The sequence below is a fragment of the Mustela putorius genome, unplaced genomic scaffold, assembly GCF_011764305.1.
Source record: "Mustela putorius furo isolate JIRA1106 unplaced genomic scaffold, ASM1176430v1.1 tig00003898_pilon_pilon_pilon, whole genome shotgun sequence".
NCBI lineage: Eukaryota > Metazoa > Chordata > Mammalia > Carnivora > Mustelidae > Mustela > Mustela putorius.
The window spans coordinates 19,621,075-19,642,646 of NW_025422047.1; the positions used below are offsets into that span (position 1 = coordinate 19,621,075).

General features: G+C 39.8%; 1 pseudogene and 2 gene segments (V, D, J or C); 2 read left to right on the plus strand and 1 right to left on the minus strand.

The window, feature by feature from the left end:
- Positions 1 to 226: 226 nt before the first annotated feature.
- LOC101689615 lies at positions 227 to 5,086 on the minus strand (annotated as a pseudogene).
- Positions 5,087 to 5,628, plus strand: LOC101689313. The segment is given in 2 exon segments: positions 5,087 to 5,171; positions 5,294 to 5,628. Coding segments are annotated over 2 exon segments (381 nt in total).
- Positions 5,629 to 17,290: 11,662 nt separating this feature from the next.
- On the plus strand, positions 17,291 to 17,771 carry LOC101689035. The segment is given in 2 exon segments: positions 17,291 to 17,342; positions 17,506 to 17,771. Coding segments are annotated over 2 exon segments (318 nt in total).
- Positions 17,772 to 21,572: the final 3,801 nt, after the last annotated feature.

Below are 21,572 nucleotides of genomic sequence, written 5' to 3' on the forward strand. Positions count from 1 at the left end.
CCAGTCTAACTCTGACAATAACAGGAGTGACCACAAAGTGCCTCAGAGTCAGCTGTGTCTTGAATTTCTCACTGAAGGATTGGGACAATCTACATTTGGAACAATTTTATCAGTAGACAGAAACAATAAATGCCTTTTATCCTGTTTTCTTAAAGTCCATATCTCTAGTCTTTAACAGATAACAATGAGATAGCTCTAGCAGATGAAGCAGGAAGGGAACTATGTTCTAGAAGAAGCATTTATCTGTCTTTGATACAAGCTTCTCAATTAATTCCTGAAGAGGTGCCAACTCATGCCTATCAATCAGATTAAGCTCCTGAACAAAGAAAATAAAGGGCTTAAGGGAGGTGTTGAGGTAGACCTTTTTCCACAGTTGCATCACAGAATCAAACTGCTGGTGTTAAATATGCATAAACCCAGAACAAATGCTTTAAATGGTCTTTGCCATAGACATAAAATTTTTTGGAAAGGGAACACCAATCTTGGAAGGCAAAAGACTTTCATCATCAAGCTGATCCTAACCCAAACATTTGATTGACTTTTTGATATTAGTACCATTTTCCCAATAGATATTCATATCTTGGACCTGCAGACATGACTGGACAGCTTGCTTCACTGCAGAATTCTGTAATAATTCCATACAGTAAGTTGATTGGTTGAAGAAATCTACAGTGTTAGCTGAAATCCATTCACCTAGGTCCTCTCCCTCTGTCAACAGAAGAGCTTGTCTCAGATTTCCACTTCCTAGAGTTGCTTCTGCCTGTTTTAAGAGATGATGAGAGCTGGAGAGAGCTGATGAGAGCCTTCAGGCATATTCTTCTTTGGTTTGAATACTTGAGAGGAGTGGCGGCTGAAGAGATAGCTCAACTTCTATCCTCAGAGGAGAGGGACTGCTGGTCCCCAACACTGTCTGGATTCAGAGTCCAGGCAGGAATCACAAGGAAGCAAACAGTCCTCAACTCTTTGCCCACAAATATACTGGGTGCCCCTGCTATGAACCACAGGTCTAGCAGGAGCAAGTTGCTACGCAGGCCTCCCCCACCTTGCTGACCTGAAAATCAGGGAACAGGTATTTTTCTGTCATCTATCTCTGTGTTCAGAAGTATTAGCTCTGCCATCAAGTTCTTGATACTTTTGAGCTTACTTTATTTTTATTTTTATTTATTTTTAAAATATATATTTTTTATTTTTTAGAGGAATATATGATTTTTTAAAATAATTTATTTTCAGCATAACAGTATTCATTGTTTTTGTACCACACCCAGTGCTCCATGCAATCCGTGCCCTCTCTAATACCCACCACCTGGTTCCCCCAACCTCCCACCCCCCCACCACTTAAAACCCCTCAGATTGTTTTTCAGAGTCCATAGTCTCTCATGGTTCACCTCCCCTTCCAATTTCCCTCAACTCCCTTCTCCTAACTCCCCATGTCCACCATGCTATTTGTTATGCTCCACAAATAAGTGAAACCATATGATAATTGACTCTCTCTGCTTGACTTATTTCACTCAGCATAATCTCTTCCAGTCCCATCCATGTTGCTACAAAAGTTGGGTATTCATCCTATCTGATGGAGGCATAATACTCCACAGTGTATATGGACCACATCTTCCTTATCCATTCGTCCGTTGAAGGGCATCTTGGTTCTTTCCACAGTTTGGCGACCGTGGCCATTGCTGCTATAAACATTGGGCTACAGATGGCCCTTCTTTTCACTACATCTGTAGTGAAATTGCAGGGTCATAGGGAAGCTCTATTTTTAATTTCTTGAGGAATCTCCACGCTGTTCTCCAAAGTGGCTGCACCAACTTGCATTCCCACCAACATTGTAAGAGGGTTCCCCTTTCTCCACCTCCCCTCCAACACATGTTGTTTCCTGTCTTGCTAAATATTTTACTTATTTAATTGAGAGAGAGAGAGAGAGAGACAGAGAGAGACAGAGACAGAGAGGGAGAGAGATACAGAGCACAAGCAGAGGGAGTTGAAATCTCCCTGATGAGCAAGGAGCCACATGTCGGACTTGATCCTAGGACCTGAGCAGAAGGCAGCTGCTTAACTGACTGAGCCACCCAGGTGCCCCTTGAACTTGTTTTATTACTTGTAAATTTGGGAGAATGATATCTTCTTTTAATATTTTATTGTGACAACGTATCGGCAATATATCTGAAGAGATTGGCACGTAGCGAATGAGCAATTTAGGAAGGTACCTCAATAGGTACAGAAGAAGTTTCTTCTGTAAAAGAAGATTCAGTGTAAGATTCAGATTCATTCCTGAGAGAAACTCCCAGTGAATAAGGAATTGAAGGAAATTTCCTTAATGAAAAAGGGCTCAACCGAAAACCTACATCAGATGTCATAGTTGGTGGTGAAAACCTCAATGCTTTCTACTTAGTTTCAGAAATAAGGCGAGAGTTTTGGCTCTCACCACTTGTATTTCATATTGAAGTAGAGGTTCCAGCCAATGCAATACAGCATGGAGAAGAAACAAACGCCACACAGTCTGGAAAGGGGGAAGTGAACTTATCTTTTAACAGCCAACATAAATGTCTGAGCAGAAAACTCAAGAGAATCTGCAAAACAGCTACTTGAAAGGTTGGTTTAAGAAAGTCAAATGTATGCCTACCATATAACTCACCTGTTGTACTTCAGAAATTGATCCAACAGAAATGAAAGCACATGTCTATAAAACATCTTATATACAAATATTTATAGCAGCTTTATTTGTAAGAGCCTTACTGGGATTAATCGAGATGGCCAGCAACATGTGAATAGACAAGTTGTTTTAAAGGCACATGATGGGGTACTGCACAGCAACAGAAACAAAGTCTTGATAAATATGACTACGGAAGAATCTCATAATAATTATGCTGAGAAGAAGCCAAAGAAACACATGATTCCATTTACACAAAATTATAAAGATGAAAACTAATTCATGACAGGAAGTTCCCCTGGAAATAGGGATGAGGAGGGTTGAGAGGAGGATTACAAAGTGACATGAAGAGACTTTAGGGGTGATGTATGTGTTCATTTTCTCAATTGTAGTGATGGCTTCACAAATATATACATACATCAAATCATATCGAATTGTTGAATTTGCTGCACTTTACTGTCATGTAAATTATGTATTAACAGAGCCATTCAATATCATTCTATGCACTATTTTCCCTTACTGCGGTGCCAGTCTTCTTGTGTAATGTAAAATGCAAAATATTTCTCCTGTAGGCTTTCATTGACCTGAAACTATATATAGATATAGATATAGAAAGATAGATAGATATTTATTTATTTTTAATTTATGCCTAATGACTTTCTGCATTCAAGTGTTATACTGTTTATTTTCTTTTTTTTCTTAAAGGTTTTATTTATTTGACAGACAGAGATCACAAATAGGCAGAGAGGCAGATAGAGAGAGAGGGAAGCAGGCTCCCCGCTGAGCAGAGAGGCCGATGCGGGGCTCAATCCCAGGACCCTGGGACCATGACCTGAGCCAAAAGCAGAGGCTTTAACCCACTGAGCCACCCAGGTGCCCCTATACTGTTTATTTTCAACCAGCATCATCCTAACCTATTTAGCATTTTCCCAGCAGATTTTTTTTTTAAGATTTTTATATATTTGACAGAAATATTTTTATATATTTGACAGAAAGATACAGTGAGAGAGGGAACGTAAGCAGGGGAGAGGGAGAGGGAGAAGCAGGCTTCCTGCTGAGCAGGGAGCCTGAGGTGGGGCTTGATCCCAGGACCCTGGCATCATGACCCCAGTGGGAGGCAGACACCCAACTAAAGAGCCACCCACGGGCCCCATCGCCCCATCCCTGCATATCTGAAGAGAAGTTTGTAGTGGCTTGTCTAAAATTGCGTTCTAGCATAATTTTGAGGCAGGTTCTGACAATGTAATTTGGAAGGGGAAGGGGAAGGGAATGGATACTTGAATGGAAACAGTATTCAGGCCTGAATTTCTTACTTTACTTGTATCTGGGAAATCATTCCCATGTTGACTGTGGACTCTGATGTTCCTCAACCTGAATATTTGGGGAATAGCCTCCAAAAAAACAGCTGAGCTAAGCTTCCTAATGTGTCTAGAGTATATGTTTACAGGACTTTAGAGAAGATTTAGCCATTTCTAGAACTTTTCTCTGATAATCCTGATTTCTTACTTTTTGAGAAAAATTATTTGATTAATGTTTAACAACAAAATGTATCAGATGGATGATAATAGAAAGCATCCTTGAGGTTAAACCTATTAAGAAGATAGGATTAGTATTTGTTGCTGAATTCACGTACACTAGTCACCTTAAGTTGGAGTCAATAAAACTGTGAGAACATAAACTCTCAGATGATTCTATAGGGATTTGATGACTCCGTGTATGAATTTATTCTGTCTAAAATTCCTATTTTTCACTTTTTAATTATTCTAAAAATCAGGAATATTTGACTATTAGATAGTGTGACTTCTGAAACTTTTTATTAAAAATAGTATTTATTGCATTTGCTAATAGTTTAGGAATAAGTAAATACAGCATTTTAAATAAATGCTATTTGCTCATTATTTTTGTTTAATTTAAAAATATTTATTGAGTACTTAAAAAATGACAGTCACAGTTCCAAATATTGCGTGAAGTGCCAAAAACACAGAATCAGTCACCAATGACTTGACTTCCTCTTACTATTTCTGTATTAAGCTCCAGTTCCTTTTCTGGCAGTCAGTAGGTTATAGGCCAGCCCACATGGACACATGAGAATATGAAGTACTGTAGTAAAATGCTTCTGAAGATTGTTACCCTCCCAACTACAGAAATGCCCCGGGATGCTATGATAAAGAAGTTCCATATCAGGCAGTATCTTAAGAACAAAATAGACCTGAGAAGTTAGGATTGCTAGTTAGGGTTTTTCAGACTTCCAATGGTCACCTGAAGCCTGACATGTACCTCTTAAGGTCAGGGGTGAAACAGATGGCTGCCTTGGGGAGGATTCTGGCCAACATGTGTATATTTTAGTCCCTGTCCACCAGGGGGTGCAGCTTCCTACCACAGTCACATTTCCTGTGGGTTTCTACTGATCATTTCTGTCACTCCAACCTTCTCCATAGTAAGAATGAAGAACATTATTTAGGTGACACTCCAAAGATGAAGTGTTTTCCAGGCTTCGTGAGTGTGATACTCTTAATGCTTGGTAAGTACCATTCCTCTTAAAATTTGGATTCTTTCTTCCACGGTGTCATCAAAACCTTTAACTATCATATATCCATGAGTTTTATGCCCAAGGTGATACAGATCTCCTTTCTCTTTCCTCAGGACAAACCCATGGAGACTCAGTGACTCAGACAGAAGGCCAAGTAACTCTCTTAGAAGAGACTTCCCTGACTGTGAACTGCACTTATTCAGCATCAGGATCCCTTACTCTTTTCTGGTATGTCCAGTATCCCGGTGAAGGTCTACAGCTCCTCCTGAAAGCCTTGAAGGACAAGGAGAAGAAAAGCAACAAAGGATTTGAAGCCACCTTTGATGGCAGATCGAAATCCTTCCACTTGGAGAAAGGCTCAGTGCAAGCCTCAGATTCAGCTGTGTACTACTGTGCGGTGACTGACACAGTGACAGAGACTGTAGGGGGAGCTGAGCACAAACTCTGAGCAGGACAGGGGCCTGGAAGCTGAGTGCCTTTGCCTGATGCACTCTGGTTCCATCACAATCTGTTGTTTGTCCCTCAGTGTCTGGTTGGTACAAAATCATACAAAGGACTAGAGCATAAGAACCAGCAGTAACGTTCCCCAAACCCAGGTGTTCCTTAGTGACATTGAAAACAGTTCAATGCCAAGAGTTCCTCAGCAAGGGTGTACCTTATTTCAATGTAGAATTACACAACAAAGAAGTGGTCTTGGAGTGCCCACTAGGTTAAGTGTCTGACTCTTGACCTTCTCAGGCTATGATCTCAGGTTTGTGTGATCAAACCCCAACATCAGGCTTCCTGCATGTTGGTTTGGAATTCTGCTTCTCTCCCTTTTTCCCTGTCCTTCTGTCCTCTCCCATTGACTAGTTTAAATAAATCTTTAAACTAAACAAACAGTTATGGATGAATTGGTCTCTTGTTCATCTTTGCAGTGAAATTCCAGGCTGAGAAGTAGTTCAGGCCACCCTGGTGGGTGTTGCTGTGTCTATGACACTTCTAAATACACACAGTGTGAATTGGAAGGTGGCTTCTGCCAAATATCTTCCTGACCGAGTATAAGCAGGAGAGGTGATGGGGGAGCTTCAGTGCAGAGCCAATTTTATTAGAGAAGAAAGGAGGAGGAACACATGTACCTGAGCAAGGAAAAGAGAGGCCAGCCACCTCTGCTGTAGTTTCTTTTCTAGTAAGTCAGGTGATAGACACAGACTGATATTCAACATGAAGTGCTGGGGGCAGAAACAGAATGAAGGTAGAGGTTCATGTTCTGGCCAGATAATTAGCTCAGTTGGTAAGAACTCAAGTGAGATCATTCTCAGTGCCCAGGAAATATGGTGATAGAAAATGCTCTTGCACTGAGGTTTCCTAACAATACAGATTGATAGATGATACTGGGCAGAAAACCTATAGATTTCTCTAACTTCTGTTTTGTAATGTCTCACAGAGAGTCACAAATCAGGGAATTGGGAGAATGCAAATGAGTCAAGAATGTCATACAGAAAGTAATAGAGACCCCAGTATGGAGCCTCAACTCTATGGTCAACTAATCTTTGACAAAGCAAGAAAGAATATCCAATGGAAGAAGGACAGTCTCTTCAATCAATGGTGCTGGAAAAACTGAGCAGTCACATGCAGAAGAATGAACCTGGCTCACTCTCTTACACCATACACAAAGATAAACTCAAAATGGATGAGAGACCTACATGTGAGGCAGGAATCCATCAAAATCCTAGAGGAGAACATCAGCAGAGTAACTTCTTCAACATTGGTCCCAGCAACTTCTTTCAAGGTAAGTCTCCAAAGGTAAGGGAAACAAAAGCAAAAATGAACTTCTGGGACTTCACCAAGATAAAAAGCTTCTGCACAGCAAAGGAACAGTCAACAAAAGTAAGAGGCAACCCACGGAATGGGAGAAGATATTTGCAAATGACATTTCAGATAAAGGGTTGGTATTCAAGATCTATAAAGCACTTTTCAAACTCAACCTTCAAAAAATAATAATCAAGTCAAAAAATGAGTGGAAGACATGAACAGACATTTATTCAAAGAAGACATACAAATGGGTAACAGACACATAAAAAATGTTCAATTTCACTAGCCATCATTGGAAATACCAATCAAAGCCACAGTGAGATACCACCTTACACCAGTCAGAATGGCAAAAATTAACAAGACAGGAAAGAACAGTGTTGGTGATGATGGGTGAAAGGGGAACCCTCTTGCACTGTTGGGAATGCAAGCTGGTACAGCCACTCTGGAAAATAGTTTAGAGGTTCCTCAAGACATTAAAAATAGAGCTAACCTACAACCCAGCAATTGCACTACTAGATTTTTATCCTAAAGATAAAGGTGTAGTGAAATAAGGGGCACAGGCACCCCAATGTTCATAGCAGCAATGTCCACAATAGCCAAACTGTGGAAGGAGCTTAGACGTTCTTCAACAGATGAATGGATAAAGAAGATATGATTCATATATATAATGGAATATTACTCAGCCATCAGAAAAGATGAATACCTACCATTTGCACTGAGATGAATGGAACTGGAAGGGATTATGCTAAGTGAAATAAGTCAAGCTGGGAAAGACAATTATCATATGGTTTCACTCATATGTGGAACATAAGGAATAGCCTGGAAGACCACAGAGGAAAGGTGGGAAAATTGGATGGGAAGAAATCAGAGAGGAAGATAAACTGTGAGAGACTCTGGACTCAGGGAAACAAACCAAGGGTTACAGAGCAGAGGGATGGGGTAACTAGGTGATGGGTATTAAGGAGGGCATGTGTTGTGATGAGCACTAGGTGTTATATGCAAGTAATGAATCCTTGAACACCACATCAAAAACTAATGATGTACTCTATGTTGGCTAACTGAATATATGAAAAAACACAATAGAAAAAAGCAATGTCTGAATTGTGCTGCATCACTTTGCCAATATGGTTGCAATCTTCTTTGTTTTTCAAGTATTTTTTATGTGACTTCTTTATTTTAGGAGGACTTACAGAAAGGTATACCCAAAATGTTTATTTGTGTTATAACAATGTTTAAATAAAATACGGTCCATTTCCTAGAGATTGAAATCTAGTAAAATACCTTGAAACATCAACTCCAAATTATCAAGATGAGGAACAACTTAGGCTAGTAAGTGACAAAGGGTCAGAATTGGGATTGTTAGTCAAAAGGTATTTTAGTTTATAGGTAGTAATGACTTTAATAATTCATATATTCACAAATTCCCACTTTTGTTAAAAGTAATAAAAAGTCATAAAACCTTTCATAAAGGTTTATGCATATTCCCTTCTATTCTTGTCACCAAAAAGGGGAAAAGAGAGAATGGTCAACTTCTATATAACATTTTGTCCAGGCACCCGAAGTACAAGCATTTCTCCCTCCTTTGGGATCAGATAGTTTTTAGTGTTCACTCCTCTGAGTCCTGCCTCTTGATCCTATTAGAGTTATGTGTACTTTCGTTTTTACCCATAGATTGTAAACTAGTTTGTTTTTCCTTTTATATATTCTTTTAAAAATTCATTCATTCATTCATTCATTCATTGACTCACAGGGTTTTTTTTTTCACTTTCAGGAAAGATTCATTTTAATTGGTTTCAGACTCATTTACCATTACCTTCTGAATGAGCTCTTAATGCAATATTCAAAAGAGTGCATTTCTTTTGCTTGTGAACTACCTGATCTAGGAAATAGTCCTTTGTCCTTTGTGAAAATCTCCCCACCAATTCTTTCTACATTCTGTCCATTTAAGTTTGGGTAATTAAATGCACTTATTGTTATTTCTTGGCCTAATGTTACTGCTTCTCCAGACTTTTTAAAAAATTAACATATAATGTACTATTTGTGTCAGGGGTACAGTTCTGTGATTCATCGGTCTTACACAATTCACAGCACTCACCGTAGCACATACCTTCCCCAATATCCACTCCCCTTTATCCCTCCCACCCCCTTCCTCTCCAGCAACCCTCAGTTTGTTTCCTGAGATTAAGAGTCTCTTATGTTTGTCTCTCTCTCTTTCTGGTTTTGTCTTGTTTCATTTCTTTCCTCCCTTTCCCTATGATCCTGTCTTGTTTCTCAAATTCCTCATATCAGTGTGATCATATGATATTTGTCTTTCTCTGATTGACCTCTTTTGCTCAGCATGATACCCTCTAGTTCCATTCACATTGTTGCAAATGGCAAGATTTCATTTCTTTGGATGGCTTCATGGTATTCTATTGTATATATATATATATATATATACCACACCTTCTTATCCATTCATCTGTTGATAGACATCTAGTCTCTTTCCACAGTTTGGCTATTGTGGACAGTGCTCCTGTAAACATTCAGGTGCACAAGCCCCAAGCCCCTTGGGATCCCTACATTTGTATCTTTAGGGTAAATACACAGTAGTACAGTTGTTGGGTTGTAGGGTAGCTCTATTTTCAACTTTTTGAGGAACCTCCTTACTGTTTTCCAGAGTGGCTGCACCAGCTTGCATTCCTACTAGCAATATAGGAGGGTTCCCATTTCTCTGCATCCTCACCAACATCTGTCTTTTCCTGACTGGTTAATTTTAGCCATTCTCACTGGTATGAGGTGGTATCTCACTTCACTTTAGTTTTTATTTAAATTCCAGTTAGTTAATATATGGTGTTATATTAGTGTCAGGTGTACAATATAGTGATTCAATACTTCCACAGAACCCCCAGTGCTCATCAGGAGTAGAGCACTGCTTCATCCCCTCAGCTACTGAACCCATACCCCAACCCTCTCCCTTTTGGTGACCATCACTTTGATCTCTCTAATTAAGAGTCTGTTTTTTTATTTATCTCTCTCTTATATTTTTCCCCTTGCTTGTTTGGTTTGTTTCTTAAATTCTGTATGAGTTAACATTATATAGTATTGTTCTTTCTCTGACGGACTTATTTCTCTCAGCATTATACTCTCTAGCTCCATCCATGTAATTGCAAATGGCAAGATTTCACCCATTTTTTTTGCTGAATAATATTCCATTATACTTTTGTATATTCTAAACATTTAGTAAATTACCCCATTGAACCTAAAAGCTCAAGAAATATTTATATTTTTTGACTAAAGACAAGAAATTAAATAAGTAGCACACAATGAGACTTACTAAATTATTTTCTGATATTAATTTCCATGAAATACCATTTTAAAAGTAGGATTTGGTTCACTTGTAATCCCCACTCAGTCTAAGCATTTATCTTATCTGCTTTTCCTTCATCAAGAAGCCTGGAATGTTCCTTCTATCCCTATACTTTGAAGCGTTTTAATCAGGAACGGATGCTGGATTTTGTCAAATGCTTTTTCTGCATCAATTAAGAGGACCATGTGGTTCTTCTCTCTTCTCATATTAATTTGTTCTATCACATTGATTGATTTGTGAATGTTGAACTATCCTTGTAGCCCAGGAATGAATCTCACCTGGTCATGGTGGATAATCTTTTTAATGTGCTGTTGTATCCTGTTTGCTAGGATCTTGTTGAGAATCTTAGCATCCATATTCATCAGTGATATTGGTCTAAAATTCTCCTTTTTGGTAGGGTCTTTGCCTGATTTGGGGATCCAGGTAATGCTGGCTTCATAGAAAGAATCTGGAACTTTTCCTTCTGCTTCAATTTTTTGAACAGCCTCAGGAAAATAGGTGTTATTTCTTCTTTGAAAGTTTGGTAGAATTCCCCAGGGAATCTGTCAGGTCCTGGGTTCTTTTGTTTTGGGAGGTTTTTGATCACTGCTTCAATCTTGTTACTAGATATCGGTCTATTCAGATTGTCAATTTCTTCCTGGTTCAATTTTGGGAGTTTATAGTTTTCCAGGAATGCATCCATTTCATCTAGGTTGCTTAGCTTATTGGCATATAATTGTTGATAATAACTTCTCATGATTGTTTCTACTTCCTTGGTGTTAGTTGTGATTTCTCCATTTTCATTCATAATTTTATCACCTTACACCAGTTAGAATCGCCAAAATTAGCAAGATAGGAAACAACATGTGTTGGAGAGGATGTGGAGAACGGAGAACACTCTTACACTGTTGGTGGGAATGCAAGTTGGTGCAGCCACTTTGGAGAACAATGTGGAGATTCCTCAAGCAATTAAAAATAGAGCTTCCCTATGACCCTGCAATTGCACTCCTGGGTATTTACCCCAAAGATACAGATGTAGTGAAAAGAAGGGCCATCTGTAGCCCAATGTTTATAGCAGCAATGGCCACGGTCGCCAAACTGTGGAAAGAACCAAGATGCCCTTCAACGGACGAATGGATAAGGAAGATGTGGTCCATATACAATGTGGAGTATTATGCCTCCATCAGAAAGGATGAATACCCAACTTTTGTAGCAACATGGATGGGACTGGAAGAGATTATGCTGAGTGAAATAAGTCAAGCAGAGAGAATCAATTATCATATGATTTCACTTATTTGTGGAGCATACCAAATAGCATGGAGGACAGAGGGAGTTAGAGAGGAGAAAGGAGTTGAGGGAAATTGGAAGGGGAGGTGAACCATGAGAGACTATGGACTCTGAAAAACAATCTGAGGGTTTTGAAGGGGCGAGGGGTGGGAGGTTGGGGGAACCAGGTGGTGGGTATTAGAGAGGGCACGGATTGCACGGAACACTGGGTGTGGTGCAAAAACAAGGAATACTGTTATGCTGAAAATTAAAAAAAAAAAAAAAGAAAGAAAAAAGAAGCCTGGAATGAATGGGGCTCGAGTTGTTTCTCCTGACGGCTTGATCTGAAGTGTTTTTGCCAACCTCGTCAGTACTCTAGGGGCACTCTAGACCTGAAAAGAAACAAAGACTTTCTGATGGTCTAACCTTGAAAGTTAAACAGAGAACAGAAATCATGTGAGTCCGTCCAATTATAAATAGCAAAGGTGGGGAAGACAGGGGACAGAGTTTGTGTAAAGTTCACTTCAGGCTTTCAGTTCTGCCATTTCATGTCAACTTCAGACATCTGGAGGCCATGTCTCTAGAAATCCATCATACAGATAATTCCTCACAGGTACCAGGATAGGATTATTTCGGGGTATTGTGAGCCTGGAAACTCAACAGAAAAATCCCATTACATGTTGTCAATTGTTATGAATAAAATCTCCCAACTTACTGGCCTTGGAACTATCTCAATATCCCAGATATACTACCTTTTCATCTATCTCTGCTGAAAGTGGAAAGAACAAGAATGAAGAGAAGAAGAGGAGAAGAAATATTAAGGAACACAAAGAGAAGGAAAGGGAGAGAACAACATTGACTTTTTACAGCAACAAGTGGCCCAATCAGATTCAGTTGTGTGGATGAGAAAGGTCCATGAATTGCACAGGAGAGGTGGAGATGTGAAAGTTATCTGAGAGAGGACAGTATCCTACATCCTATTTTTCACCAAGAAATTATGGTTGGAATAATGTTCTATGCAGATGGTGACTGTCTGTTTCGTTTCTGGAGCTCTCTTAATTTCAAGAAGGTGTATTTACTTCTGTAATACATAACACATGCTATCAGATAATTTTCCCTTATCCATTGTTTTATATAATTGAATTCTCACATTGTTTGTCAGACTGTGTGACTAGGGAAATGGTGTCATTCTTCCTTAGGATTCTTTGAAGTTCTAGGTAACCCCCTAGGCACTGACTCTTCTAGAAATATCATTCATCTTTACTCACACACTAACTCACAAATCTCTTACATAAAGTATTTTAAGAAAATAACCCAACCATTTATCCTCCTATATTAGAAGTATTGCCCCTATCTCCCTGCACTGTTGAGCAGCACAGTTTTGGAGACATAAGTGTGCCCTGTCCTGGGCCATTGTGGGTGGAGTCTGGAGTTCTGTGAATGACAGGGCTGAGGTGTGATTGGTGCTCGGTGGTTCTGTTGAAAGGGATTGACTATAAGACACAGTTTCTCTGAATCCAAGACTCTATGCTCTGCACAGCAGGCCGACGTACTCATCAAGTAGACAAGGAATCATGAGGAGACATTGGGGAACTCTACTGGGGCTCCTGTGCATCCAGGTTTGCTGTGAGTGGGGGCGTTCCTCATGGGTACTGGGGTGGAGTCCACAGACCGCAGTGGTGTGGGGAGCTCCAAGAGGGTCCCACAACCTCAGCGGTGTGTTTTAGGATATTCTGCAAGTTTGGAAACTGCATCAGTTACCTCTTGGTTACATCACTTGTCTTTGTTTTTCTTTGTTTTCACACAGCGGTGAGAGGAATGACGGTGGAGCAGAGCCCTTCAACCCTGAGCCTCCAGGAGGGAGCCAGCTCTACGCTGAAGTGCAATTTTTCTAGCAGTCCAGACAGTGTGCAGTGGTTCCGACAGCACCCCAGGGGTGGCAGGCTCATGGGGCTGTTTTTCATAGCTTCAGGGATGAAGCAGAGTGGGAGGTTAAACTGCACAGTGAATACTAAGGAACGGTCCAGCACCCTCCATATTGGGGCCTCCCAACTGGAAGACTCAGCCACCTATCTGTGTGCAGTGGAGGCACAGTGCTCCCTGGTGATCTGCAGCCTGCACCCAAACTGCAGCTGTGCCTGCAGCCCCCACCCTTCCCTGGGGCAGGCATTTGCCCGACTGCAAGCTTTGCACATGTCCAGACTTTCAGATTTACCTTAGGGCATGTTTTTCCTCCTAAAATTAGACCCATCAGGGTTGTCCTTTCACTTTCTTTTCTTGCCCTTCATCTTCTTAGAAAAGCCTTTGCAGGAAAAAAGCTCTTCGAAGGAGCTATTAGATCAAGTGACAGAGATGCTCCCATCTAGTGCCCTGGAAAAACAGATCTGCTGGAAGATAGCATAAAATGTGTATGAAAATGAAAATGGTTTGAAAAATAATACTTTAATTAAGCTTTAATTTATAATTATTTATTAATGCTTTAGCATTTATTGCTGTGCTATCACTTTCTTGAAAATAATACTAGACTTACCTTTGTACCTGTATTTTAAAAGTGAGTCCTATAAGTGGGAAGAACAAGTTTCTGAGCAGAGAGATACATGGGGCACCAGGACACAGGCAGGAACACATGCAGGCTCAGGTTCTGGGTCACAGCAGGCTGTGTGTGAGCTGAGCACTTGGCCGGACCACCTGTGCTGTTTATGCCTGCTTTGGACTAGCTGTGGTTTTTACATGCAACAAAGGATGTAGTAAGTACTGTCAGGAAATTAATGCAAAGTGAAAGTGTATACCTGGACATTTCAATAAAACAATTTGGCCATTTCTTGTGGAACTTTGGCCTCCTGAGTATTTTCACTGAAAGGATTGAAAACTCTTGTCCACACACAAGTCTCTTCACAGGTGTTTTATAGCTGTTCATATATAATTACCAACGCTTGGAAGTAGCAGCATGTCCTTCAACAGATAAATGAATAAATAAATGGTGTTCCGTACAAGCAATGGAATGGGATTTGGTGCTAAAATGATCAGGGCTATGAAATAATGAAGAGATAGGGGAATCTTATATGCATTTACCAAGTGAAAATAGCCTATCTGAAAAGGCCACATAGGGTATGATTCTGATCCTGTGACTTTCTGGAAAAGGCAAAAGATCCCAAATTTTCATTTTGAAATGATCTCAGAAATTGTTTATGCATCCTTGGCTGGAAATTCTGAAATTCTAAATTAAAATTTCAAGCAGAAATCCAAAATTCAGAAAGCAATTAGGCTGTTTTAGAGAGAGTGCTCCTTGCTTTCCATATTAGTAAGCGCATCCACCTCCTCTAGGGTGTCTCAGTAGAGGAGTTTCTTTTATTCATATAATATGTAAATTGTATGAAATAAAAATATATAGGAAATATGTCTTCAAAGAGCATCCTGCTTGCCTGTGTTTGAGCCATGTTATCCATCGGTCTCACTACCTGTGATTAAAGTCAGTGAATAAAGTCCAATTTTTTCCAGTATTAATATGAATTTATTTTCTCCTTGATATATTATTGATGTCATAGGAGAAATGAAAACCTGATAGAATCTCATCCTGTGTTTCTGTTTCTGAAGAGGCTTCAGCCATTCGTTAGGACCAACCTCAGAACCACTAGATCACATGTGGCTGTGCAAATGGTCTTGGGGTCCATGATGCAGGCAGTTTCACCCCACTCTGACACCAGTCCACATTGCACACAACCAGTTCTTAGTAAATGTTTGCTTTTTATATAGTATGAATGAAATTTAGAGCTGGAAGTACCTTTAGAAATCCTTTAGTCCAATTTAATGTTATACATCAGAGACTATAACCAAGTTGGCTGTAAAAAACAATTAGGTAGGGAATGAGCTGGAGGAAAGAGAAAGTGGGTTTCCTCACTTCCTCTTTGACATTCTTGCTCCTGCCTCCTTGTTGTAGGACCATTCTGCTGGGTAAAGAGGACATATCTAATGCAAGCCCAGCCACTTAGATCTCTGCACTTTGAGTCTGAGAAAGATGTGGTTCAATCAGTTTGAACACCTGAATGGAGAGTTCCAATTTGTGTAAATGTCTGAGACCTTGGGCTGGAAAGGAGACTTGGGCTGAGCCACTGTGTTTCTACCAGCAAACTTATCCATCACTCACTGTTTCTGTAGGAGAAATCCAGAGGTGATAGTTTCACCTGAACATCTACATGTATTTCTAAGGAAGTTCCCCAAAATAGCAAATATATTTATTATGCCAGGTAGACATCCCTTGAAGACAGGATGGATATAATGAGCATAACTTACACATTCTCTGCAAAATGATCATAGGATTTGGAAGATTTCTGCAGTGCAAAAACCAGGAAGCTGTTTGACAATGTTTTCTAGACCAATACTTGAAAATAAGCAAAGTAATATTCTGTAAAAACATCGTGGAGCTGGAAATTTTGCCCAAGGGTTGGCCTTATCTGTGAAACAGTTAGTCCATGGAAGAGATCCATTCATATGAACGGTCACATTCAGTTCTGAGAGTCACACCTAAATTTGCAAAAATTGATCTTCCCACCAGCAGAGGAAAATTTGCCCAGAGAAGAATCTGAGAATTCTTATTTTATGGGGAATGGGGGAGAGAATGGAAGATTCTCAGACTCAAGGCGTTTTCCACACATAAAAACGCATTTCATATATATGCATATATTTATATATTCAATTGATTTTCTTCACCGTAGCTGTCTTTGAATCATTCATGGTGGGAGAGGAGGATGAAAATGAGCTTTACTCTTTGTCCTATCTCAGATCTGAGAGTAGGCTTCACAGAAAAGGGGCTTCTCCTTTTGGAGGTAGCCTTGGTTTCCCAAAAATCATTTCTCCTGATCAGCTCTTTAAGGCCAGTTTCTGGGTGGCACCATTCCGGGGGATGCACAGTATTTGTGCTTCCCTATTATTCCCCTGCTCCCTTATCATTGAGATTTGGTCCTTTACTTTTGTCACAGTCATCTCAACTGACAATGATTCCACATTTTGACTGTTGGTATTATCTCTGGGAAGAAATTCAAAGTCATGGGCAAGAGCAAGTAGGAGGAGTAGAGTCTGAGGTAAGAGATACTTGAAATATCAAATGATCTTCATTCTCTTACTCTAATTCTTGCTCCCATGTTCCTTTTAGAAATAGTTTTACTCCATAATAGACAACTGAGGACAGTAGATTTGGAAGGAAGGAAATGTTTTCTGTTTTCTTTGTTTAAGGGAGTAAATTATGATTTCTTCCTGATTTCAAACATGTATACCCAGCCCATCCTAAAATAAACAACAATAGCATCTACCTCTTTCCAATGTACTAACAGTGACTCAGTAGTGTGGAGGCATGTAAATCTTGATCTCCACATTCCTACTGTACAGTTCATCCCTGATCTAAGATATAACTTGCTTGACTGATTGCTGCCTTGATGCATGTGAGTCCCTCAGAGGCGCCAGCTAAGAGAAGAGCATTTCCCCAGCGAGTTCAGTAGAGATCTGACCACAAGACATCAGTGCACCTGTGATGATGCAGAACATGTGGAATTTTCATTTTAGTGCATCTGATGGATTAGACTATGGCAGCAGCAGAGTCTTTTCTTATTAGCTGTTGGACAATGTGGGAAGTTACCCTGTTAGAGGAAAGAAGGGATGGCCTGATAAGAGAGGGAGCTGAGTTGATTGGAGGCTGCAATTCTTAACATGAGCTTAACTGGGTGGAACCATGAAGACATCCATGGGAGCTTTAATCATGTTCTTGTGGCTGCAGCTGAACTGTGAGTTGAGTGTTTATGGGCAACAGAGTATATTAGTAGATATTCTCCAGAATTGAAGACTGGCTTTACTCAGGTTTCCTCCACTTAGTGTAACAAAAGAGAATTCTGAAGCATAATAAGCTGGAATCTCTTCTCCTTTCTCTGACCTTTTCTTTCTGCACAGCGTTCAGCCAGGGAGAGAATGTGGAGCAGCATCCTTCTACCCTGAGTGTCCAGGAGGGAAGAAGCTCTGTTATCAACTGCAGTTATTCAGACAGTGCCTCACGTTACTTCCCCTCCTATAAGCAAGAACTTGGGAACAGTTCCCAGCTCCTTATAGACATTGGTTCAACCATGGCCACAAAAGAAGACCAAAGACTCACTTTTTCATTTAATAGGATGGCCAAACATCTCTCCCTGCACATCAGAGACACACAGCCTGAAGACTGAGCTGTGTACTTCTGCGCAGCAAGCACACATTGCTTCCCAGTTACCTGCTGCCTGCACTCAGACCTGGGACTGGGGCAGCCTCCTGTCCCATGACACAGACCATCAAGGATAGCTTTTGTGCTGTTGACTGTCTATAGGTGGAAGCTAATATGTTAGACTATTAGGATTGAGATGACCCAAACAGGGTGAAAACATTTCGTTGGATGAATCTTGTTTTTGGATTCTTGCTGTGATTTAATAATGTTCTATTTTTGAAATTCAGGTCTTCAAGATGACTTTACATTTGTTCTTCTGACTCTCTCTTATAAATATCCACTTAGTACTGATTTTACAGTCCTTTTTGTGGATGGGCATTTAACCATTGTGTTTCAAAAGTAGCCATAATGAATTTTGTGATTCTAAAACATTACATGCCAACATGGAAATATGGAAAATAGAGAAATGAAAGTGATAATTCTGTAATCACAAATATTGCAGATATTCCTTTTAGTCTCTATGAATTCTTATTGTAATGAGGATCATGAAATTTTCACCTTGTGTATTTCAATTTTAACATTCCCTTCTTCACTAATTCTTTCCCTCAAACATCTGCTTTTTAAAATGTTAATTTTGGGTGGGGGGTGTCAAGATGGTGGAGAAGTAGCTGGCTGAGTTGACATCAGGTAGCAGGAGAACAGCTAGATAGTTTATCAAACAATTCCGAACACCTACAATTCCAATAGGAGATGGAAGAGAAGAAGAGCAGCAATTATAGAAACAGAAAATCGACCTCTTTCTGAAAGGTAGGACCTGAGGAGAAGTGAATCCAAAGTGACGGGAAGATAGACTGTGGGGGGAGGGGCCATCTCACAGCAAGAGGCAGAGCAATGGAGCACTAAATCAGAACTTTCAAAAATCTGCTCCACTGCGGTCCATCGCTCCAGAGGCTAAGTCAGGGTGAAGCCCATGTGGGGACAGTGTGGACTCATGTCCCATGGGGTCACAGTAGGATCGGGGTTCTTGAGTGTCACAGAACTTGCAGGTATTAGAGCAGGAAAGCTAGCTGCAGAGATGGAGCTGCGGAGTGAGCTCTCAACTCGGGGTTACCTTAAACTGTGGTCCGTGTCACAGTCAGACTGCTGCTCTATGAGCACAGAGCCCACAAGATCCGGGGAGATCCACCTGGAAATGTGCAGGGATCTGCTGGTTTGGGAGACTCCAGGAGGTGCCATGTGCCAGATCAGAGCCTCTTGGTCACAGGCTGGGTGAGCTTGGAGCAAGGCCAGAGGCCAGGGAGATGGGAGTGATTGAGCACTTTTCTTGGAGGTTGTACTGAGGAGTGGGGTCCCCCAGCTCTCTGCTTCTCCAGGCCAGAGATTGGGAAGCTGCCATTTTCATTCCCATCCTCCAGAACTCTACAGAAAACAATCAGGGAACAAAAGCTCCAGAAAGTGAACCTGAACCCAAGCAGATTACTTATCCTGGCCCTTCCTAAGGGCAGTGCAATTCCGCCTCAGGCAAAGACACTTGAGAATCACTACAATAGGCCCCTCCTCCAGAATATCAGCAAGAAATCCATCCAAGACCAAGTTCACTTACCAAGGAGAACAGCAGGATTCCAGAGGAGGAGAAAGCAAAGCATGGAATTCAAGGCTTTCTCCCCATGATTCTTTAGTCTTGTGAAGTTAATTAATTTTTTTAATTTTATTTTTTTCTTATGCTAAATTTTTTTTAACTTTTAGTCTTTCCTCTTTTAACGTTTTTTAACTAGTTTAGCTTAACAATACCTTCTATAAAAAAATCCTTTTTGAGCCTTCATTATCATAGTCATATTTTACCCTTCATTGTATGTAACTTTATTTTTTGTATACACATAGGGTTTTTTCTTCTAAAAAAATTTTTGGGATAGAGCTTCTTCTAATACATCAAAATATACCCTAAATTTAGTGCAGGGCTTTGTTCTAGTCTTCAGCCTGAGCACATTCTCTCCACTTTCTTTTTCTTTATTCTCCCAACGAACTTACCTTATCAACACCTCTTTTAGAAATAAAAAAAAAATTTTCTTTATCTTTATACTCATATCCCATCCTTTCATCATGTTTACCCTTAGTGTGTACCCTTAGTTTACCCTTAGTGTATACACTTAGTGTGTGTCTATATATATATATATATATATATATATATTTCATTCTTTAAAATTTTTGGAGGTAGTTTCTTCTAAGAGACCAAAATAATCCAAAATTAATTGGTTGACTCTGTCTTATTCAGTCGTCTAATATATATATTTTCTTTTTTATATTTTTTCTTTATTTATTTTAAATTTTTTCATTTTATTTTATTTTATTTTAATTTTATTTTATTTTATTTCTTTTCAGTGTCCCAGAATTCATTGTTTATACACCTCATCCAGTGCTCCATGCAATATGTGCCCTCCATAATACCCACCACCAGGCTCACCTAGCCCCCTAACCCACCCCTCCAAAACTCTCAGTTTGTTTCTCAGAGTCCACAGTCTCTCAGTATTTATAACACTTAGCAAATTTCTTATAACGGTCTTTTTCAAAAGAAATTTAGTTAAAAAAAGAGAATAAGGGAAATGGTCTTAAGTAAGCATATGCTACCATTTAGGTGTTTGTATGCATTATTTTTAAATTAATTTAAAAAATTTTTTATAAACATATAATGTATTTTTATCCCCAGGGGTACAGGTCTGTGAATCGCCAGGTTTACACATTTCACAGCACTCATCATAGCACATACACTCCCCAGTGTCCATAACCCCACCACCCTCTCCCGACCCCCCACCCCCAGCAACCCTCAGCCTGTTTTGTGAGATTGAGTCTTTCATGGTTTGTCTCCCTCCCAATCCCATCTTCTTTCCTTTTTTATTTTTAGATCCCCAAACCCCCACATTACATCTCCACTTTCTCATATCAGGGAAATAATATGATAGTTGTCTTTCTCCGATTGACTTATTTCGCTAAGCATAATACCCTCTGGTTCCATCCATGTAAGCGCAAATGGCAAGATTTCATTTCTTTTGATGGCTGCATGGTATTCCATTGTATATATATACCACATCTTCTTTATCCATTCATCTGTTGGTGGACATCTAGGTTCTTTCTACAGTTTGGCTATTGTGGACACTGCTGCTATAAACATTCAGGGACACGTGCCCCTTTGGATCACTACATTTGTATTTTTAGGGTCAAAACCCACCAGTACAATTGCTGGGTCGTTCGATAGTTCTATTTTCAACTCCATGCTGTTTTCCAGAGTGGCTGCACCAGCTTGTATTCCCCCCAACAGGTAGGAGAGTTCCCCTTTCTCTGCATCCTTGCCAGCACCTGTTGTTTCCTGACGTGTTAATATTAGCCATTCTGACTGGTGTGGTTTTGATTTGCATTTCTCTGATGCTTAATGATGTGAAGCACTTTTTTATGTACGTGCTGGCCTTACCCAATAATTCTTATGCATTTTTGAACTAGCATTGTCTGTGCAGAGCTGAACTATAACACTAGGGTGGGTATTGTCTCAAATAAAGGCTATACCCATGCAAGATATTTTATTAGTGAAAAAACATTCAGGATAACCAGAAATATCTCAGATTTTACCATTAGAGTGAGAAAATATGTCTAAAAGGATAAAAATAACCTCTAAAGGATACAAAGGAAAGTATTAAAATGGGTGGTTCCTAATATCTAGGGGAATTCTTTTCTTCTTTTTTTATCCTTAACTTTTATTCAGTTCCTTTTTTTTAAATTGTGTTATGTTAGTCACCATACAATGCATCAATGGTTTTTGGGACTTCATTAAGATAAA